The sequence below is a fragment of the Grampus griseus genome (assembly GCF_964374135.1).
Source record: "Grampus griseus genome assembly, chromosome: 10".
Lineage (NCBI taxonomy): Eukaryota > Metazoa > Chordata > Mammalia > Artiodactyla > Delphinidae > Grampus > Grampus griseus.
In genome coordinates, this window is record NC_139004.1 from 57,283,185 (window position 1) to 57,306,976 (window position 23,792).

The 23,792-nt window shown below is 45.0% G+C and overlaps 1 protein-coding gene across 1 annotated transcript; it reads left to right on the top strand.

Annotated features, from left to right (window-relative positions):
• Positions 1-1,244: 1,244 nt before the first annotated feature.
• On the top strand, positions 1,245-18,558 carry LOC309828255 (uncharacterized protein; the record flags this gene model as incomplete). Its single annotated transcript, XM_082663507.1, has 3 exons — positions 1,245-1,265; positions 11,072-12,232; positions 18,449-18,558. Exons 2-3 carry the CDS (start codon positions 11,083-11,085, stop codon positions 18,556-18,558), a joined length of 1,260 nt encoding a protein of 419 aa, XP_082519633.1. The 5' UTR covers positions 1,245-1,265; positions 11,072-11,082.
• Between the last annotated feature and the right edge of the window lie 5,234 nt (positions 18,559-23,792).

Genomic DNA, 23,792 nt, shown 5'->3' on the forward strand with positions numbered 1-23,792 from the left:
GCAAATAGTACCATTGTTCACCCACTAGGTGAGGCTTGTTAGAAATCACCCATAAGATAAAAGAGCTGGAAGCTGTGGGAAGGTAGAGTTTTGTATGCCTGTGGGCTGGGAATAAGCAAGTACCCCTGGTTGTGGTGGTGATGGGGGAAGAGACTGTCCTGGAACAGAGCCTCCCTGAGCATCTGGTTCCCCTTGTTGAAAGGGGCCCCAGGGAGTAATGAGTGGTCCCCTTAACAGCTCCTTCTGGCCAGCATGGTCACTATTTTGACTCCTGGCTTTGTCACCGGAAAGAGACCCACACCGGCACAGAGGCTAACCTTTCTCTTTTTGTTCCCACGCCACAATCATCTGCTAATCTATGCCACAGCCGTGCTTGCCTAATAGAAAGGAAGGCAGAAGGCCACATAAGCAAAACCGAAGAACCGGCCCGAGCCAGAAAGGCCCAAGATGGCAAAAGTCAACTCTCCTGAACCGGTTCTAGCCTGACCACGAGGGCAGCACCTGTGCCGATGAGATGGAAGTGTGTGAAAGTTGCCTTTGCTTCATTACCATGCTAGGATCGCTGCCCAAATTGGAGACTTGCACTTTGCTAGGCACAACTAGTGCTGAGTGCAAGGGAGCCCAGAGGAATGCTCTTGCTCCTGCTGTTTCTGGAAATCTCCATCTCTTCCCCCAAATTCTGATGGCACACCCACCTCTTACCCCTTAAAAGTTGCGGGCTTCCCTCCCTCAAGGGGAAGGGGGCTTCAGAACAGGAGCTCTCCCCTCCTCATTCCTTGATCAACAAATAAAGTTTCTGCTCTGCTGAACCTGGTCTCATTCTATTGAGCCAGTAGCACCTAGCAAGAAAAGACCCAGTTGGGGTCCACCCAAGCAGCTGGGGATAAGAAACAGCTTTGATATCATTCTTCTCTGGGGGGAGGGAGCCCTCGAGGGAAGCCCTGCACACACATGGGGAGGGGTGTAGGAAAACAGGACAAGACTGATAGAGATCTGGGGCACGAACAGAAGGCAGGCGTCCAGAGGGTTAGATTAGGTGGGGAGTGTGGGGGACAAGCCTACGGGCTGGGCTCAGCGGCCGCCCAGAAAGGCACTAGGCCCCGGGAGAAGCCGAGACGTTGGCCCTCCCTGCTTCCTAGAGGGGCCTAGAGGCCCGGAGCGGCATGCGCGTGCGCGATACGAGCCAGCGGAGATCCCGGAAAGGGGGCAGGCGTGGGGCGGGTCGTGCAGTCCGGGGACGGAGAATCTCGCAGCTGCGGGCGTTGGTGAGCGGGGCAACAGGGGGCGTCTGGGGCTGCTGTGCGGGCGCGGGGTTCCCGGGGGGCGGCGGGTGAGGCTTGGCCTGGAGGCTGCGCCCGGGCGGGGATCTGGCCTGGGAGCCCGCCCCGCCCCGGTGAGGGCGTATCTGCGTTTCGCTGCCCCGGGCGCGAATTTGGAGTAATGGTTTCTGTGTTTTATCACTTCTCCCAATTATGCAAACAAAGCGTATTCATTACAGGTAATTAGATGACGCGGGTGAGCGTAAGAAAAGTAAAAGTAACTGCAGTCCGTTAATGTTTTTGTCTGGAGGCTTCCTGACCTTTTAAAATTTGTGCATGATTATGCAAACTCTTATACGTATATGTAAATTTTAAACTACGAAACAGGATCCTACTATTGCTTAAAAATTTTCTAGTATTGTAATAAAACAGTATTGTGATAATATATGTATAACATTTACCATATGATACATAAAAATTTGCCATGTTAACCATTTAAAGTGTATTATTTAGTAGCATTAAGTACATTCATACTGTTGCTTCTTGAAAATTATATCTTCAACTTACGGAATGCATTTGTTCCTTTATTGGTTAAAATTGATGCCAGCATTATGACACCACTGAGATATATATTTGCAAGTATAATTAAAATAAAACATTTTGTTTGCAGTTTATTTCGTATAATACACACTACATGAATCTGTAAATGCTGAGCAAGTGACGTTTGTGCAGAAAAATAGGCAATTCTTTATTAGGGTGATTGTTTCTGTTTTCAAAATAAAAGAGTAGTGTCTCTAAAATGCAGTTTTTAAACACAAGTAACAGCACTAACCTAAAACCACTCTACTGTCGTCTGACATATAGGCTTAAGAAATAAGAAAATGGTCTCCTTCCTAAGTTAAGAGTGGTGGCAAGGAAAAGAACACCATCCTCTTTCAAACTGTTTGCGGGTCTGTCACCAACCAGGGTTCTTGGCCTCCTTAATCAATAGAAATTGAGAAGGCCAGACAAGAAATTCAGGCAAGGCAGCAGGAGGGAGAGAAAACAAGTAACAGGTTCCCTTGCTTGCTCCCTGAAGGGGGGGGGGTTCTTACTTGGGGTGAGTGAGGGTAGGGGTAGGTCTGGGGGTCCCAAATGAGGGATGGCTTCGGTGGTCTACCCACCCTTGGTGGTGCTGTGTGTAGGGTACATGGGCTATACTCTGCTTTTGCTCCCAGCTCCTTAGAAGTGGCAGTTGGGTTTTTTATCTTTTTGTATCTTGTTGTTCATAATTTGCCCCAGCTTTAGTCCCTTATAGTTTCTTTGTGTTTTGTTGGTGGAGATGTTTGTCCAGGTGCAGGCAGTGCAGCGAAGGGTCCCAGGTCCCAGCCTGTCTCACTTCCAAACTGAAAACACCTTAATGTTAGGTCGCTTATTTTGCAAGGAAGTAATTTTCTTAGGGATTTCAGGGAGTTTCCATTTGTTATACTCATGTATATATGTGTGCATTTTCAGGGACTGACAGATGAGGCTGCTCTTGCATGTTGTTCTCAATGCTGAAGAAAGGCAGACAAATTTTGGTTTAAAAATAAGCCAAAAAGATGGGATTGTTTTGAAGATAAACCTCTATATGTACTTATAAGGAAGGGAAACTGACAAAAACATGAAAAATAGTAGCTATGCCAAGGTTAAGTTTTCTGTGGCTCTGGTATCCAGGAAGTATTAGTGCATGAGCATTCTATGCTGTCATTCTCCAGAGAAAAAATACAGAAAATGTAGTAAAATATAAGTCATTTTACTTTGCAATCTTCAATATTTTTAATATCAGAAACTGTCTGAAAGAGGTCCCTTAGGTGAGTCGTCATGTGCTCTAGACTGAATTTTTGAGCTTATGCTTTTCCGTCCCTGATTTTAGGCCTCTTATCCTCCTTCCTTGTTTTATTATACTACATAAGACCTGTTGCTGTCTTTATTTCATTATCTGTCTTCTCATAAGCTACTCAAGGCCGTGCTTTTTGTCTGCTTTATTCACTGCAGAGACCTTAGTGCCTAGGACATAGTAGGTGCTCAGTAAATATTTGTTAAATTAATGAAAGAGAATACAAATTGGAGATGATAAGCATTGACAGTATTCAGTGCCCTTATTGCCAAGTTAATCCATAATATCTAGACATTAATATTTCTAGATAGAAATAAACACAGTAACAACTCAGACTTCTTCAGTTTAAAAACCTTTTTATTTTGGGACTTCCCTGGTGGTCCAGTGATTAAGACTCAGTGCTCCAATGCGGGGGGCATGGGTTCAATCCCTGGACAGGGAACTAAGATCCCGCATGTTGCATGGTGTGGCAAAAAAAAAAACCAACTTTTTATTTTGACTAATTGTAGACTCACAGAGGGTGTCCGAACTTTACAGATTTCCCTTATATCTTTACCTGTTTTACCTAAAGGTAGTATCTTGCATAACCATAGTATAGTCATCAAACTTAAGAAATTTACGGGGGTCCAATACTGTTAATTAAACTGCTGATTTATTTAGGGTTCATCACTGTCTCACTAATGTTCTTTTCCTGTTCCAGGATCCAATCTAGAATCCCTCATTCCATTTAATTGTCATGTCTTCTTGTTCTCCTTCAGTCTGTGACAGTTCCTCAGTTTTACTTGTTTTTCACGATCTTGACACTTTTGAAGTATTTTATATTTGTAATTTTAGAATGACCCTCTCGATTTGGTTGTCAGATGTTCCCCTGCTTAGATTGAGGATGATGTCGATATGTCTTCTTACTAGTGATACTACTTTTGATCCAGTATTTCTGCCAAGTTTCATCACTGTAAAGTTGCTGTCTTTCCTTTGTAATTAGTAATTATTTTGAGGAAGACATTTTGAGACTTTGCATAGAAATATCCTTTCTCCTCAACTTTCAGCCACTAATTAGCATTTCTTGGCGGATCTTGTCTGTACCAGTTATTATTGTGATGTTCTTCTAGGTGATGTTCTATTATTGTGATGTTCTTCTAGCCTTTCATTTCTATTTTTTTCTTCTACATTTATTAACTGGAATTCTTTGTGAGGAATAGTTGTGCCTTTTCTCCCTTTCCTTTATTTACTTAATTATATCAGTTACATCAGTGTGTGATGTTCAGTGTTTATTTTGGGGGTTTATTGCATGTACTGTTATTTATTTTGTGGCTTAAGTTATTCTGATTTTGGCCATTGGGAGCTCTTTCAAGTTGTCTTCTGTTTCCCCTTACATGCTTCCATCCTGTTGTGTGTCTTTCTCTGATTTTCAGGCACCACAAGTTACTCATCTTGTATTTTTACCTCCCCCAGCCCTGGAATCAACCATTTCTGCAAGGATCCCTGGTTTCATTCATTGTAGAGTGGTACTTAGAAACCAAATTTTGGGCACTAGGTTGAGCTCATTTTTTAATTGGCAAATTGGTATAAATATTATTTTAACATTTTAAATGTGTACTAGAAGCAATCTTTCTTTAAAAAAATTTTTTTAATTGAAGTATAATTGATTTACAGTGTTGCAGCAATCTCTGCTGTACAGCAGAGTGACTCAGTTAAACACATATAGACTTCTCTTTTAAAATATTCTTTTCCATTATGGTTCATCACAGGATATTGAATATATTTCCCTCTGCTCTACAGTGGGACCTTGTTGTTTATCCATCCTATATATAATCGTTTACATCTGCTAATCCCAAACTCCCAGTCCTTCCCTCCCCCAGCCCCCTCCCCCTTGGCAACTACAAGCCTGTTCTCTATGTCTCTGAGTCTGTTTCTGTTTGTAGCTAGGTTCATTTGTGCCATATATTAGATTCCACCTATAAGTGATATCATAAGATATTCATTTCTCTTTCTGACTTACTTGACTTAGTATGATAATCTCTAGTTGCATCCATGTTGCTGCAAATGGCATTATTTCGTAGAAGCAATCTTCCTTTAGGGGCAATCGCCTTAGAAACTTATTGGCTTACTATCAGTGTATAAAGTAAACCTTATGTACACTCTCACTGGGCAGGAAAAACATGAGAACAAGAGACTACTTAATGAGGATTTTAAAAGGAAATCAAAATTACATTGCATATAAGATGATAAAGCAAAATGACAGAAAGAAGAAAATGTCCCTGAAAAATGCCCACACGATTCCTTGGGATTTCCCCTGTTCTTTATGCGGGCCTCTCACTGTTGTGGCCTCTCCCGTTGTGCAGCACAGGCTCCGGATGCGCAGACCCAGTGGCCATGGCTCACGGGCCCAGCCGGTCCGTGGCATGTGGGATCCTCCCGGACCGAGGCACGAACCTGTGTCCCCTGCATCGGCAGGTGGACTCTCAACCACTGAGCCACCAGGGAAGCCCTTCCCCTGTTCTTTTGAAAGCCATTTTCATTTGGGAATGAAACTGGGTGGAGGGATGAAGCTCTGGGGGAGAAGAGCCCTGCTCCATCTCAGGTTGCTCCCCAGGCCTGGGGGCTCCCATTTGTGGTATAATCCTAACAAGTTGATGAATGAAGCTTTTCTTCTGTCCTCAGAAGCTAGTTGAGACCTGGAAGGAACCCTGAGACATTAGGATACCTAAATTTAATTGGGCAGTTTCAGCTCATTGGCCCCATCTCTTTACTATGCTGTGGGGCTTTCATTCAGACTTCGAAAAGCCCAGGAGGTCATTAACTTTTTTTTTTTTAAAGGAATGATTTTCTTTTTTTTTTTTTTTTTAATTTTTTTTAGGTGTGTTGGGTCTTAGTTGTGACATGTGGGATCTTTGTCTCAGCATGTAGGAATTGTGGTGCATGGGCTTCTCTCTGGTTGTGGCGCTCGGGCTGCATGGCGCGTGGGCTCTCTAGTTGTGACATGTGGGCTTAGTTGCCCCGCGGCATGTGAGATCTTAGTTCCTTGACCAGGGATTGAACCATCGTCCCCTGCATTGGAAGGCGGATTCTTTAACACTGGACCACCGGGGAAGTCCCAGGAAGTCACTAACTTTTATCCATGTTCATGGTTGCAGGGGCTGGGCTCAGAGGGCTGGAATCTTTTGCCATATTCACAGACAGTTGCCCTCATTTTTCTGTTGGTCCGTCTCCTCATCACCTCTTTACAAATACTTCACTGACCTCTTCGGACATTTCTGCAGCAGCTGCTTCAGAACAGGTCAGCTTGGAGGCTTATGTTTGGTGCTGATTTCCCTGTGGGTCTCAATTTCCTGAGATAGGTCAGTGCCATTTACATTTCCCGCTGGGTGCGTTTCTTCAAAATATTTCTCTCTGGTCTCCAGTTCATTGTGTTGCGTCTCACTCCCGGATTTCTCTGCACCTGAGTGTCTTTCTCTTCCCCAGTCTTTCTGCAGGTTTGGCTGGGAAAGTCTCTCGCCTCTTTCTCTGACTCTCAGCTCCCTCCTGAGCAGCTCCCGTTGGTGCTGCTGCGGCTCAGCAAGGCTGGAGCCTGCCCCTGCCGCTCCGGAGGCACCTTTCCTCTTCAGCCTCCCCTTGTTGTGTCTTCAAGTCTCTTTTTATAGGCCTTCAGTTATGTACCTTATCACTTCTCAGTTTTTCTTTGCTTTTGTTTTCTCTGTGTACTTATTTTCCTTACCCCATCCCCTTCTTTCGCAGCAAAGCTTCATTTCTCTGCCGGAACTTCAGCAGCTTCCAAAGTAGTTCTTCAATTGATTCTCCATCCCCTTGTAGCAGCACTGCAGTTTCTTTTATCCGAGTGATGACAGGCTTTCTGGTGTGAGCCTTCTTCCCATCTCAGTTTACGGTTGTCTCTATTTTGTCAGTCCTAGCAGTGCTCACTGAGTCCAGGAGACATTGCCTAGGTATTGGTTTGTAGCAAATATAGGAGATGTTGGCCTCTGTTTTAATCGTGGATGAAGGTAGTGATTTTTTTAAAAATTTGCTTAACCATGGTGGGAGACAGAGGGTTCCATGCCCTCAGGGAAAGCTAGCCATCATCTGTGATTTGGTACACAGAGCCGTGGGGCCAGTTTGCAACAGGTGCCAAGGCCTGCTGTCCATATAAGTTTCATATATAGTCTGAGGTACGGGTCTAACTTCATTCTTTTGTATGAGTACATCCAGTTGTCCCAGCACCATTTGTTGAAAAGTCTCTTTCGCCTTTAAGTGGTCTTGGGATTTCCGTCAAAAATATGTATACCGTAGATGTATCGGTTTACTTCTGGACTCTTAATCTATTTCACTGATATATGTCTATCCTTATGCCAGTATCACACTGTCTTGATGAGTGCTGCTTTGTCAAATGTTTTGAAATTGTGAAGTGTGAATCCTTCAACTTTTTTTTTTTTTCTTTTTTTTTTGGCTGTGCCGTGCAGCTTGTGGGATCTTATTTCCCTGACCAGGGATTGAACCCAGGCCATGGCAGTGAAAGTGCCAAGTCCTAACCACTGGACCGCCAGGGAATTCCCTCAGCTTATTTTTATTCTTCAAGTTTCTTTTGCCTTGTACTGGAACTCTTGAATTTTCAGTGAATTTTATTATCAGCTTGTCAATTTCTGCAAAGGAACCAACTGGGTTTCTGAAAGGGATTGTGTTGAATCTGAATATCAATTTGGGGAATATCTGTTAGATGTGGGTTTAGATAAAAGAGTGTAAATTAAAGGTTTTGACTGATGTCTGGAATCATTAACAAAACGTGGGAAGATAGGAAATGAAGATAGTAAGAAGATGCGTTTTTGACACTGAGCTTATGCTACTGTGGAACACCAGGTGAAATGTTCAGTAGGCAATTAGAGCTTGTATTAGATGTGGAGGAGAGAACAAGGAACTGTGAGAGCAGCATTAGAGAATGAGATTTCTGAGAGACGGAAAGGAGAACCTCTGAGACCTGAACGCCTGCCGTGTCCGTGATGAGAGGGCAGGTGAAGGAAGAGAAGCCAGGGAATGAGGGGCAGAGAGGTGAGGGGGAGGCCAGGCAGGCTGCTGCTGGGGAAGCCATGGGAGAGAAGGTGGTCAGAAGTGTAGTTTCCTTCCGAGAGTGGGAGAGAGAGGGCTGGAAGGAACCGCCAGTTCGGTTTGAACAGGGACCTTCTTGCCTTCAGGAAAAGTTCACAGCTCATAAAGGATAATGCCTTTATGGAACAGGGATGAGGGTCCGTGTGTGTGGAGCTACCTGGGTTCTCCTGAATCCACTTGCTGGGATACAGACCTCATTGGAGCCAAGAGCAGGGCTGGTCCCACTCAGAGCTTTCTTTCCTCCCTCAGCTCAGCATGCTTCCCCGGTGCCTGCCCTTCCCCAAGTGGGGAACGTAGGAGACCAAGCAGCGGCAACTGTGCTCCGGATGGTCAGGCCCCAGGTGAGCTTCCTGAGTTCCAAGTCTGTGGCCCAGGAATAGCTAGAGCTCATCTCCGGGCCTCTGGCCCATTCTGAGTCTGCTCCTGTGGCTTCCCCGCCTAACTGCTTCCCCTGGAGCTGCTTCCGTCCACTGAGTTCATTGACTGTATCTTGCCCTGGACTTCTCCTTTTATTAATGTGTCCTTTCAGCTTCCCACCCTCCCCCCACCCCTTTTGCCACCAGGGCCCCGACCCTGTGCTCTCAGTGCCCCTAATGACTCAGCCCCTCAGACTGGGAATGTCCCTGAGCAGTAGAAACGTGTCATTCCAGGAGGCTGCAGTGTTCGAGTTCCTGTCTGTGGACTATACTCAGCAAAAGTGGAAAGGTCTGGCACTCAGCCAGAGAGCCCTGTACTGGAACATCATGCTGGAAAATTGCTGCAGCCTGGCCTCACTGGGTAATGACTCTGTTCCCCGGTACTTAGAGTCTGTCTTCTTTACACTTTCTTTGGTATATTCATTTTCTTTTTTAACTTTTTATTATGAAAATATAAAAAGACAAAGAGAGAGAATAGTATAATGAACCCCTCTCCATCATCACCCACTTTAATAGTTATTAACATTCTCCTTATTATTAACTGAGCTGGGCCAGTTTATTAGAGTTTGTAGTTGGAAGGAGTAGAGTGCCATTCAGTTATTGTAAGTGATGAGCTAAGTTACTTACAGTAAGACTAAAGGAATGGAAGCCCTGAACAGACTGACCAGCTAGACCAGACTTCGGGAAACGAAGCCTTGTGGGGACCTGGGAACCTGGGAACCTCAGCAGTGGAAGTGAAAGGATTTTTACACCAGTGTCGTAAGACAGCTCTGCCCTGCGTATCCGTTTGCTCCTCCCACTAATACCCATTCTCTTTATTTATTCTGAATCTTTTTTCCCCTTCCGAGCTCCTTCTTAATTAGACTTTGTTTCCTCCTATATTCTGCTTGCTGTGGCTTCTGATGGTTGCCTACTCTCCATGCATCATTTCAGCTTGAGCTCTTGTAATTTCCTTAGTTTTTCCATCCTTCCGTTTAGAATTTATGTAAAAAGGGACTCCAAGGATGGTTCAGCCATTAAATATCATCTTTGTTTGAGCAGTACTTTGGCCCAGGGCACGCAGAGGCTGATGACTAATCTACAGATAAGCTACACTGGGGTCTAGTGCTTGGCCCTGTTCCAATCACCTGTTGTCCATCATGGGATGAGCTGGGTTGCTTGGCACAAAGCATGGTTACCTCAGCTTCCCCTTCAGAAAGACAGGGGCAGGGCTGCTTCCTGGAAGGGGCTGTTGTCAGGGCACGTTCTGGGGTTGACCGGTCTAGGGCAGTAGCCTACTCTGGAGAGGGTGAGCTTAGAATCAATGAACCAAATATCTTTAACTTTCCGTATGCTAAGGTGGTATGATGGCTTGCGGCCTTGGTTAAGATGTGATTGAAAGGAACCAATATTTCTGTGTTTAGGTATGACCGTGATTGCTCTGCCTTCTCCCAACTTTTGTATTCAAAAAATCTAGAATTCAAAAGCAGATACTCAGCTGGTCAGTCTCATTATGACTCCAGATTATCAAGATACAAAACATGTATTTTGATTTACGTTTCAAATTATAAAAATTAATTTTTATAGGAGTGTCTACTGACACCTACCAGTCCAGTGCTCCAGGGACTAGGGGGTACCCAATTTTACAGCTTTGCTTTCCCCTTCAATACTTTTCCCCAGTATTTCTCTACCCATGACTTCTTCAAATCTTGTCACTGTCCTGTTATACCAGAATCACTTCTTTATGTACACTTTTTCCTAATCACATCCTCATAATATAAATTTGCTTTCTACTCTCAGGTTTGCCCACATTGTTTCTCATATTTGTTTTGAGGTATTTGCCACCACTCTCTCTCCCCAACATCTTTGCTGAGAAGTGTGGAACCATACAATGTCATGGTTGGAAAGGACCTTAGGGTTCCTCGTTTTACTAAGGAGACATCACATCTAAGTGACTTCTGGAAGATCACACCGTGCTTTACAGTCTGGTCTCTTGCCTTTCAACTGGCCTATTCACCTGGCTGTGCTGGCTCAGCATCCCTCTGTCCTGAGGGCTGTTCTTCCGCCCTTCTCCACTGACCAGCTTCCCTTCTTTGTTTTTCTGTCTATGAAGAAAAATTTGAGCCATTTCCCATTTTCTCTCCTGTTATTTATTTTTGCGGTACACGGGCCTCTCACTGTTGTGGCCTCTCCCGTTGCGGAGCACAGGTTCCAGACGCGCAGGCTCAGTGGCCATGGCTCACGGGCCCAGCCGCTCCGCGGCATGTGGGATCTTCCCAGACCGGGGCATGAACCCGCATCCCCTGCATCGGCCACCAGGGAAGCCCTCTCCTGTTCTTAATGTGTCTCCTCATTCCTTACGTGTAATGTGAAGTTTTTTCAAGTACATAGACTCCTGATGATTCTCTTTCTTCAGTAGGACAAGAAATGAGTGAAAGTTGTTTTCTTCTTTCTTTTGGCAGCAGGTGAGAACAGGATGGAGAGTTCAGAGTTGCCTCCAAAGCAGGAACTTTCTAAAGTTTTGAAGTCATCTGATAGAACCTCAGTAGTACTCTGTGGAATGATTCCAGGAGAACCAGAAGCTGGAGATGCCTGTGAAGAGGCTCTAGAGAAGCTAGAAGTTCAACTCTCAGGTGAAGAAGGGACCAGACTGGAAAGGGATTTCTTGGAAATAACAGAGGAAGATAAAAATAAATCCACAAAAGATGGGTGTGATGAATATAAGGAACTTGGGGGACATCCAGACCTGTCCTCCAGTCCTGCAGAACATCAAGGAGTTCTGAAGGGGCAGAAATTCTATCGATGTGATGAATGTGGCAAAGCTTTTAATTGGAGTTCTCACCTCATTGGGCATCAGAGAATCCACACTGGGGAGAAACCCTATGAGTGCAATGAGTGTGGCAAGACCTTCAGGCAGACCTCTCAGCTCATAGTCCATCTCAGAATCCACACAGGGGAAAAGCCCTATGAATGCAGTGACTGTGGTAAGACCTATCGCCACAGCTCCCATCTCATTCAACACCAGAGACTCCATACTGGGGAGAAACCGTATAAATGTATTGAATGTGGAAAAGCTTTCAATGAGAGTTCCAAACTCTTTGACCATCAGAGAACCCATACTGGGGAGAAACCATATGAATGCAATGAATGTGGAGCAGTCTTTAGTCGGAGTAAAAGCCTTGTCCGCCATCAGGTACTTCACACTGGTGAGAAACCTTACAAGTGTAATGAGTGTGGGAAAGCTTTCTGTTCTAACAGAAATCTTATTGACCATCAGAGAATCCACACTGGGGAGAAGCCTTATGAATGTAATGAATGTGGCAAGGCGTTCAGTCGAAGTAAATGTCTTATTCGACATCAGAGCCTCCACACTGGGGAAAAACCATTCAAATGCAGTGAGTGTAGGAAAGCCTTTAATCAGATCTCTCAACTTGCTGACCATGAGCGAATTCATACTGGAGAAAAACCCTTTGAATGTAATGAGTGTGGTAAGGCATTCAGTCTGAGTAAATGTCTCATTCGACATCAGAGACTTCACACGGGTGAAAAGCCCTATAAATGCAATGAGTGTGGAAAATCCTTCAATCAAAACTCATACCTCATTATTCATCAGAGAATTCACACTGGTGAGAAACCTTATGAATGTAATGAATGTGGGAAGGTCTTCAGTCATAATTCTAGCCTTATGGTACATCAGAGAACCCATACTGGGGAGAAACCATATAAGTGCAAAGATTGTGAGAAAGCTTTTCGTGACAGCTCACAACTCACTGTGCACCAAAGAGTTCACACTGGAGAGAAACCCTATGAATGTATTGAATGTGGGAAAGCCTTCAGTCAGCGTTCTACTTTCAATCACCACCAGCGAACTCACACTGGAGAAAAGCAGTCAGGTCTGGCTCGGTCTGTTTTTTAAGACGTGATTCTCTAAGACAGCAAGGAACTCTGAGTTAAGGTTTCTATAGAAGAAGTATGCTCACCCTGGTCTCCTCTTGGAACCACTAATCAAAGTGGATCATTCCCTAAATTCTCTCTGGTGGTCAGGAAGGTGAGAGAGTGGGAGTAACAGTACCATCCTTCCCCACTAAGGACTACACATTTCATGTGCTTGTAGGTTTCCTTTTTCTTCACCTTTTTTTTTTTTTGGCCACGCCATGCGGCTTGTGGGGGAGCTTTCCCGACCAGGGATCAAACCCGCGCCCTCAGCAGTGAAAGCAAGGAGTCCTAACCCGTGGACCACCAGGGAATTCCCTTCTTTCACTTTAAAAAAAAATTAAAATCTATCTTGTTTCTTAATTATTTGTCCCACAATTATATTCTTAAGGAAAGAGATATTTCCTTATTCTATTCCACCTCCTCCATTTTACCATTTATATAAAGTCATTCTCCAAGACTCTGAGTCATACTTTCTACCTCTTGAATGTGGCCCTTTTAAAACTACTTTAATCTAGACTCTCATCACTTGTGTTCTCTACCTAGAAAAGCTTTTCTTCCTGTTGGCCAATCTGTGTCCCTTGAACCTTTAAGATCTAGGTCATCTCTGAAGGACTTTCTTCTTAAAATGCTCCTTTTTTCCTCCTAACCTGTTGATTGACCTCAGTGTTTTGAATTAACCTGTGCTGTAATTTGCAATTGTTATATAATTGCCTTGTCAATTCTCAACCTAATGCCCCTTTGTGTCCTTTTATACTAACTTCATGTAGGCTTTCAGGTTGGGTATAGTATCTATTTCTTTTAGCATATAGATAATACTTTGCATATTCTAGTTGTTAAATAGCTTTTAAAAACTCGCCTCTCCAACTGAACCATGCTTAAAGTGGGCATGAACTCCCCTTTCACCACCAGACCTAAAATTTCTAAAGATGGGTATCATAGGATATCAAATACAAAGGCCTCATTCATATCTTCTCCTTGTGTCCTTTAGAGTCTTACTACTGTTACCTCAGCCTCAGAGAGTTAATGGATTTGTGTTTGAGTGTGTGCAGGTGTGTGCGTATATGCATGTATCTAGGTATTGGAGGCAGCTGTCATGTTCCAGTGATAATGTACTTTGCCATGAACACAGACTCCGGTTCTGTACTAGCTTTCTCCACCCTGCTGTCTAAGTACAAGAACAGCATCGAAGTTTACTGCAAAGAAGACTCAACTTCCATGGCAATTTCAGTTCCTAGCATTCTTGGATGATTGGAATGAACAGTAATGAAGTTTGTGACAAAATAATAGAGTCACACCATTCTGATTTCCTTACCAACTAGTTCTAGATGCCTGCAACTGTCATCTGATTTTTAGGTGAGAGGTGTACGCTTAATTATTGTGATTATCTTCTGGGCCAACTTTCATACCTCAAAGGCATAAGAAAATCTCTTCAGGGGATTTCCTCTTCTACAGTCATGTATCAGACACAAGTTTTTCTTTCCATCCTTGTAGTAGGGCCTCAATGCTAGGGGATCTTTGTCCCTGGTAGCTACCCTCTTCCTCTTAGCAATATGACAGGATAAGCAGTGTGGCAGAGGAGGAGGAGGTTAGAGGGGCAATGTCAGGCACATAACCTAGAGGAGAGAGATTATTGTGAGCTGTGATTTATGTCTCCGAGACAGTGGAGAAGAAGGGGAAGAGAGTTGAGGCTCAAGAAAATAAGAATTAGGGGCTTCCCCGGTGGCGCAGTGGTTGAGAGTCCGCCTGCCAATGCAGGGGACACGGGTTCGTGCCCCGGTCCGGGAAGATCCCACATGCCATGGAGCGGCTGGGCCCGTGAGCCATGGCCGCTGAGCCTGCGCGCCCGGAGCCTGGCTGGGCCCGAGAGCCATGGCCACTGAGACTGTGCGTCCGGAGCCTGTGCTCCGCAACGGGAGAGGCCACAACAGTGAGAGGCCCGTGTACCGCAAAAAAAAACAAAAAAAGAAAATAAGAATTAGATATGATTCTGGGTGAGGCATCTCAGAAAATGTTAGAGTGTTTATTAGGAGCCTAAAAAATTACTGAACCAAGGACAGAACTGGAAATTTGCCATTTGTGAATATTTTAAATTTCTGTTATAGCTATATTTTTGGTGTTTATTTTCATTTTTTTAAACCGATAGGACTTTCTTTTTAAAAATATTTTACTTTGGAAGCTCCCAGATTCCAGGGGAGAGCCTAACCCCATATGAACACACGGGTCCAGCCCTCTACTCTGATTTCAACATGACTGGTTATGTCTTTAGTAGAGAACCCTCTGTCGAGTATTGTAATTTTTTATCTTCTGGTTCTGCTCATACCGTACCACACTAAGTCTCTGGAGGGAGGGGTCCAGCACTGTTCATAACCCTGTTAGCTGACCACCACCCGTCCGGGTTAGGTGCTAAGTAGCAGTGAATATCCTTACTTGCTAGAAAAGCACTCAGGCTCTTGGTTGGAGGAAAAGAGGCTACGTTTAAAAGCCACACCTCAATTTCTACTGGTTATTGCTAGTGTTTTAATAATTAGTGATTTAAAAAAAAATTTTACTTGGATCCAATTACCTTGCTAGCTTAGTTTTGGTTTGAAGAGTTTTTCAGTTTCATTTCCTAGCTTTTCTAGGTATACAATAAGTAACGATTAGTGTTCTCTTAATTCTAATCTGTATGCCACTTATGTCGTGCATGAGCGCAAATATTTTTAAAATGTTGAATACTGAATAACAGGCGTTCAGTGTCTTGTTCCTAACTTTCAGGAGAAAGGTTTTTTAGGATTTCACAGTTTTATATGGCGTTCACCCTCATTGTTTGTGATAAATATTCTACTCTGTTTGGGAAGTTTTCTTCTATTCCTATTTTTAGAAGAAGCAATATGTTATAGTGGTAAAGAGCACAGATTTTGTGCCTGGAAGCCTAGGTTCAAATCCTGCCTCCACCACTTTCTTTAGGTGTGTGATCCTGGGCAAGTTGCTTTGCCTCCTTTTGTCTTCCATGTGTAAAATGGAGCTACCTCATAGGGCCTTGAGGATAAAATCAGTTCGTAAGTGTAACGCACTTGAAACAATACTTGGCATGTAGTATACCCTATAGCAAATTATTATTATACTTAAGTTTTTATTAGGAATGGATGCTAAGTTCTGTCCGACTTTTAAAAATCTGTTGGTGTAATGTTATGGTTTTATCATTCTTTTCAGAATCGATTTTGCTGACAAGTTTCCAAATGAAATTTCCTTGTGTTCCTGGAATAAAATCCATTTTTTTGTGGTGATTTTATTTTAATTTTTAAGTACAGAACTAGATTCAATTTGCTTTGCAAAATGAATTTGGAAGTTTTGTTTTATTCTCTTATTACCTGGAAGAGTTTGCATAATGAGGGGATTATTCTTTGAAGCATAAAAATAACTGGGCCTGATCCCTTTTTGGGAGGAAGGGGATTGGGAGGGACATATCTTTAGCAGCTGTCTTAGTTTGGGTTGCTATAACAAAATACCACAGACTGGGTGGCTTAAACAACAGACATTTATTCCTTACAGTTCTGGAGGCTGGGAAGTCCAAGATCAAGTTGCCAACATGGTCAGGTTCTGGTAAGGATCCTTCGAGTCTTGGCTGCCATCATCTTCTTGCTATAGCCTCACATTGTAAAGAAAGAGAGCAGCTCTCTGTCTCTTCCTCTTCTAATAAGGACATTACTTCCATCATGAATGCCCTACCCACATAAACTAATCTAACCCCAGTTACTTCCCAAAGGCCCAACTCTACCTACCATCACCCTGGGGATTAGGCTTCAGTATATGAATTTCAAGGAAACAAACATTTGGTCCATAAATTCTGAGTCCAGCTTCCCAAAATTCATGTCCTTCTCATTTGCAAAATAAGTTAATTCCATCCCAACAGCCCCAAAGTCTTAATTCAGCACTCCTAATGGAAAGGCTGAAGTCCACAAATTCTCATCTAAATCACATATGGGTGAGATTTGAGCTACGATTCATCCTGAGGCAGAGTTCCTCTCCGGCTGTGAACCTGTGAAACCAGACAGATTATGTGCTTCCCAAATACAGTACTGGGGGCTTCCCTGGTGGCGCAGTGGTTGGGAGTCTGCCTGCCGATGCAGGGGATGCGGGGTTCATGCCCCAGTCCGGGAGGATCCCACATGCTGCGGAGCGGCTGGACCCGTGGGCCATGGCCGCTGGGCCTGCGCGTCCGGAGCCTGTGCTCCGTCACCGGAGAGGCCACAACAGTGAGAGGCCCGCGTACCACAAAAAAAACAAACAAACAAAAAAAACAAAATACAGTGCTGGGACAGTTATAGGATCAACATTGTATGTTGAAAAAACCTGCAGTTCTTCCCTCCTGTGTCACCTGCACTACTCAGAACGTTTCAGTTCTTACACTTGAGGTCACCAGATGTGTGGGTGGCTTCCCCCACACTAATTCTCTGCAACACCAGCTGGGTGTCCTACTATTTAACTCAATTCTGACACTACGTGGAAATAGATCGCACAGCTTAAGGGCTTAGTCTCATAAGACTCACACACACCTCATCCCCCCACCCCCACCAACTTTAGATACTAGTTCTAAGCCCAAGTTATCACCTGTGTTACTGACCAACCAGCTATAGATGAGAGGTTCCAACAGCCCCCTCTTTGGGTTTAGTTTGCTAGAGTGGCTCACAAAACTCAGGAAAACAGTTTCCTTACATTTACCGGTTTATTATAAAGGAATATGATAAAGGATACATATGAATAGCCAGATGAAGAGATACATAGGGGAAGGGCTGGGAAGGTCTTGAGCGCAAGAGCTTCTGTCCCTGTGGAGTCAGGATGTGTCACCCACTGGGGAGCTCTCTGAACCTGGTTCTATTGGGATTATTATGGAGGCTTCGTCGTGTAGGCATGGTCAATTATTAAGTCCATTCCCAGCCCTTCTTTCTTATCAGGAGAACGGGACTGGGGGAAGGGGGCTGAAAATTCCAAGCTCTGAATCATGGCGTGGTCTTTCTGGTGACCAGCTCTCATCCAGGAGCTCACCCAGAGTTGCTTTATTAGAATAAAAGATGCTCCTATCACTTAGGAAATTACAAAGGTTTCAGGACCCCTGTGTCAAGAACCAGGGTCAAAGACCAAATATTAGAACAAAAGATGCTCCTAGAGCTCTTATAACTTAGAAAATTCCAAGGGTTTCAGGGGCTCTGTGCCAGGAACTGGGGGCAGAGACCATTGTAATCTCACACATTCCAATTCCAAAAAGGAGAAATCAGAAGGAAGAAAGTGTGCTAGGGCCTGAGCAAGTCCAAAACTTAGCAAAGCAAGTTACATGAGATCTTAAGGCTCAAGAATAACTTTTTGGTCGGTCCTCTGCCCTCCAGGACCACTGGGGTGATGGTCTCACCTTCTGGATGCTCTGGGGAGCATCCAGAGCTCAGATGGAGTCAGAGCTCCAGGGGAGTCTATCCCAAGGCTCTGGGTGGCTCTGCCCCCATGGCTTCTGTGGAAGCTGTCTGGTCTGTTTGAAACCGAGGTGGTAAACCCTGATCATCTCTGAATCACCTTCAGGGTTATTCTTCCTTTGTCTTGAAGAATAAGCACACTTTTGCAATCTGTCTTCATTTCTCGTTTTAGGACTTCAGATGCAGTCAAATTGGAGGTTAGGGCTTCAACATGTTAATTTAGGGGGGACACAATTTAGTCCATAGCAATACCTCAATTCCCCTGCAATACATTGCCAGTGGTCGGCCTAGATCTGCAGCAAGCCCAGTTATCCCCAGAACTACTTTTCATCCACTGTGTTGACATGCTCATTGCTGGCCTGACCAAGAAACACCTTGACCAGTCCGTACATAAGGTTGTAGATCTTATGGCATGCAGGAAGGGCCGACAACACTGATGAGATGCAGGGACCTGCTCAAAAGTGCAGTTTCTGGGAGCCACCTGGGCCAGTAATCAGAGGAGTATTCCTGAGAAAGTCAGCCGAAAACTGCTGTCCTTGGCAGCCCCCGGCAACAAGAGCGAGCCTCCATAACTGGTAGGCCTTCTTGGCTGTCAGAGGCAACGTGTATCACATCTGGGTATTCTTTTGGTCCCTTATGTCATGGTTACTCACAAGACAGACATCCTTGGATGGGATCCCCAACAGCAGCAGAGGCTGTGCAAGATGCATTGGCATGGATGCCGTCATTGGGACCAATGGTGCTTGCCAGCCCTCTGGAGCTCCACATCTTGGCGATTTACTTGTGAGGATTGGAGCCTATGGCAACAAGAGACTGCTACTTGGGTACATAGGCCCCTTGGGTTTTGGACTGGTGAATACTGAAGATAGCTGCCAGACACACCCCCTTCAAATGGCAACTCCTAGCTGGCCTTTGGCCCTAATGGAAACAGAGCTCCTGACCACCAAAGCCCTGTATGTGACCTTAAGACCTGAGCTGTCCATCCTCAAGTGAGTACTCACTTATGCTACTAATAAAATAGGACAGGCTCAGCAAAGTGCTATCATTAAATGGAAATATTACATCCAAGATCAAGCCTGAGTGGGATTCCAGGGGGTCAGCCAACTCCATGAAGTAGCTGTCTTTCCAGAAAAGGCTGAACAGGCTGTAGGCTCTCGCCACTCCCTTAGTGAAGTGCAGCCCATGGTTCAAAGATGTTCCAGCTGATGGTATAGTTTGTGTTTGCACTTTTTTTTAATGAGTTGGTCAGTCAGATGCAGCCAGAAGAGGAGACAGAGGAGAGGCACAGGAGAAAAAAAGACCCAAACTTTATTATACTCACTGATCCTAGAGACAGGAGGCATGGCACTCCACGCTGGACCACATGGGTAAGCCACCAGGGTGGTGAAGAGTCAGGGGTCAGGAATGAGGGGAAGGTTTAGGTCATGGTCTTTACAGGCATTTTCAAGGGAAAGGCAAGGCAGTGTTTGATGGGTTTGGGGCTGAAGGGGTGGTTCCTAGTTGCCTAGCACGTGGCCCTGGGATGATAGAGGCAGAGGAATATTGTCTCCTGGGGTGTATGGGCCAGTAGAGGTGGTGAGGCTCTGGACTGGTTAGTTTGCATATCAAAGACATGCCTCTGGCTGGGACATTTGCTATCTCTAAGAATTGGCTAGCCCTAGGAAGGGCAGTCTCCCCAGCCAGAATGTTTTTTTGGGGGAGATGTCAAACATCATAGCATACAGAAAATTAAAAAAATATTTAAGTACAATAAGTCCTCTGAAGTTTTGGCATCATGTTAACGAAAGTTTGGGGTGATGATAATGGAGATGTTTAGAGAGTAGGGCAAAGTTGCCCTAAACAGCATAGAAAAGATTTTATTATGAGAGTAAAATAGAGGAACATTCTGTTCTAGAATGTAGAATTATAAGGAATCTCTGCAGGCCAGCCCATAAATAAGTTTCCCATTTTTTATGGCATTAGCCAAGAAAAATAGATTTGAAATTTTGGGAGTCTAAGAGCCTCAAGGTTAAGAAAAACAACCAATCACAAACAAGTCACTGGGTTTTCCCAAATAAATGCAACCACTTCAGCTATAGCCAATCAAGCAATTTCCTTGCTTTTCTTCCTTGTCCTCTCTATAAAAACCTTGCATCTAGCTCCTGTTGGTGGAGTGGTCCTAACTACTTCCAGGCTGGTGCTGATTTGAATTGATGTTTGCTCAAATAAACTCTTAAAAATTTTAATGTCTCAATTAATCTTTTAACAGTACCAACTGTTGGTGATGTTAAAGGGACATAGAAATTGTCATGACTCCTAGTGGAAGTCCCTCTCTATCAATTCTTACCTTTGCCTTCCTCTGATCCTAGAACTGGAATAATGCCTTTTGCTGATACAGATGGTTAATGGTCCCTGAGGAATAATGGTCATGAGTCCCCCAGGGGGAGGAGAAACCTCCGGTTCCGGTTGATATGAATGTGGTTCTTCATTAGTGGTCAGATTCTATCTTTGGCTTTGACTCAATGTTTTACCAAGGCTTTTGACCCAGAATCATACTCCTGCCCCTTCCTTGAATAGAAACCAATTATCTCAGTTTCAGAAGGAAGCTGCAAAGAGAAAAAAAACACGGACTTCTTAGAACCACCTAGGCCCAAGATGGTGGAAGATTTGACTTCCAGTAGATCTTAAGCCTCATTATACACTCATTGTAATACATTAGGATGCTAAAAGACACACCCGCCAGCACCGTGACAGTTGACAATTGCCATGACAACAACCGGAAAAACCCATTCAAGGACTGAAAAGGCGTGTTGCATCAGTTCCGCATCCAAACCACACCCCTGTTCTTAGATAAGTCGTAAATATTCCTCCCACTCTTTCCAATTCCCTACCTTTAACCTCCACTCTCCTATGTATTTGGCGTTTCTGCCCGAACTGGGTTGAGAAGTTGATTTGTGAACTAGGTTTCGGGTTCTCCATTCTTTGGCCATTGAATAAAGCTTGTGCTGTTCCGGTCTCAGCATCGGTTTCATAATTGGCTGTGTGAATCTAATCGGGAAAAGAACCTCCCTGGCTGAGACAAAAGGTCGCGGGTCCAGTCAACCAATTTGGTAATACTTTGAATCCCCCTGTACCTCTTTCAGCGGCGCTGAGTACAGCTGCTAATGCCTCTGGATGGTCATCTGCCTGATCCTTCCTGTATGCAAATTACCTACAACATACCTAATAACTGCACTTTATGGAGTTGCCTGCATCATTTCTTTGGTCTCAAACTTCCTTCTCAGTTCAGAGGTTATTGTGGAGCTTAACAGTAAAACAGCCATCTTAGGCTGGGGAGGTCATTTCAAGATAAAAGAATTGCACCCTCCCCCAGTGGAAAATTACCAGCAGTCACAAGAAGTTGGCGGTCCTGGAAGAGTGAGTAACGACACACCCAGCCCTAACCACCACATGGGTGGAACATTAATACGAGGGTGACCAGAAGGGACCATAAAAAACGTCCAGTTTCTCTCCCCCAGGGGCAGACCTCCTTTTGGTCTCACCCGCTGCTCCCTTGCAGTGTACTCAGTAAATCTCGCTTTCTACCCTTGCTTCTTTTTTTTTTTTTTTTTTTAACCCTTGCTTCTGACTCGGTAAATTCTTTTACAGCTGGAGTTGCTGGCCCCATCACTTCACCCTGCGGTGGTTATCATTACATACCCCTGCCATCCAACACTTGGAATACAGCAATAAACAAAAACAGATTCCATAGTCTTTCTCCCCCGTGTCTATGGCCTGACACAAAGATAGACAGATCCCTTACCCATTACCAATAGAGTTTCAACTCCCCATGAGAGCCTTCCTGATGCTGTCTCTACCCCTGCATCCAGAGGCATACCATAATCTTTTTGGAGGAAGATAGGGGAGGACTTAGGGGGGTAAGGGATGGAAGTATGTGTGTGAATTCCTGGTAAGGGAAAAGGGGCTGAATTCCATTTTAAATCCTTTTTAGTACTACTTAAAGTATCAGTATTTCTTTGATACAAGTTAGAAAGTAGTTAAAAAATTCACTTACAAACATCACTTTGTAAAAGAGAACACATTGTTTGATTTCCTGTTTTTTCCCCACAAAGAGGGGCTCAGGGTTTGTGACCAGAAAGAGTGAAAATCCCACCAGGACAATTTTCTTTCTGTCACTTGGCTACAGCTGATTCTCAGTTGTACATTCTGATCTTTCTTCGGCCATAGTCCAGACCCCCATCCTCACTCACCATACCCAAACTTATCTCTTCACATTTCAAAATAGGAGGTAAAGGAAATTCCCTGGCAGTCCAGTGGTTAGGACTCCAAGCTTCCACTGTTGCGAGCCTGGGTTCCATCCCTGGTCAGGGAATTAAGAACCCCACAAGTCTCGTGGTGCAGCCAAAAATAAAATAAACAAAATAGAAGGTAAAAATTAAGGGGGAACCTTTCCCCCTTCTTTTTCAAAGTCAGAAAGCTGATGCATTTTAAATTTGAAAACACGCAAATGAACAAAACTCTTCAGCCTGTGGCTTTTGCACACTTCAGGGAATCAGGGTAAAAGGAAGGATCCTGCACTCCCGGGTTGTCAACTTTGGCTACATGTTGGGATCACCTGGGGAGTTAAAGAAGTAGGAACGCTTGGGCCCCACCCACAAAGCTTTGTGCTTAGCTGATTGTAAGGTTGGATCTTCACAAACGGCACCGCGAAACAGAGGAAAGCGTCAAGTGAGCTTTATTAGGGAGCGCTCCCGGGCGAGGTTCACTGGTCCGAGAGAAAGGGGCCAGAGAAGTCGCACCCGGGCGAGGGTTGGGCAAGAATTTATAGGGGAAGAAGGGAAAGGGGTGTGGTGAATCTGGGAGGGCGCAGAGTGTTCCTTATTTGGTGGTCTTTTCGGGTATCCTGGGGGACCGTTTGTCCCGCCCCTTGAAAGGCGGGAAGGCTGGGCCGGGTGCAAAGTCCCCAGGTCAGTTCCTGGAACTGGGTGGTCCGGAATGTGTCCAAGTCAGTTTCTGGAACTGGGGGGTCCGGAGAATTTCGGTCTGATGCAACCTGTGAATCTGATTGTGTTCCCCTGCCTCGGGCCAGTTGGCCTTACATCCCGACATCTTTGGTGTAATGCGGCGGCGTTCTGATCTCTGGCTACTTCATGCTGAATGGGGGCGTCGAAAGGGGAGTCGGGCGACCAGAGGTCCAAGGCTTAGGGGAGACCAGTGGGGGGTTCTGTAGGAAGCAAGGTGTAAGGACCGAGGCGCATTTGGTTTGTGGCCACCCGAGAGACTTCCTCCATGCGCCTGCGAAGGAACCTAAGAAAACAGGGAGCAAGCATGCTACGAAGAGGGTGCGGTCCGGGTTTGAAAGAGGGGTGTCAAAGAGTCCCTCTCTCGGCAGGCTGAGGGCCTCTACGACTTGGGGGTAGGAGTGGGAAGGGGAGGTCCCGGTATCGGAGATAGGCAAGAGGGAGGCCGGGTTTAGGCGGTGGGGAGAGGTCGAGGGAGATAGCAGGGTTTTCAATGAACAGTAGGTGGAACTCCTGGATGCGGGAGGGGCCCAGGAGGGAGAGAGACTTGTGGCCTAGGAGGTCGACCAGCCGGTGGGAGGAAAACACGGTTAGTGGGTGGGCCAGAGTCAGTTTGAGTGTTTGTTTGGTCAGTTCGGCTGCCGCTGCTAGGGCCCGAAGGCATGGTTGCCATCCCCGAATAGCTGGGTCTAGCTGTTTGGAGAGGTAAGCCACGGGGCGGTAGGAAGGCCCTACAGGCTGGGCAAGGAGTCCAGTGGCTATTCCGGCCCGTTCATCCACAAAAAGGTGAAAAGGTCGGTTTGGGT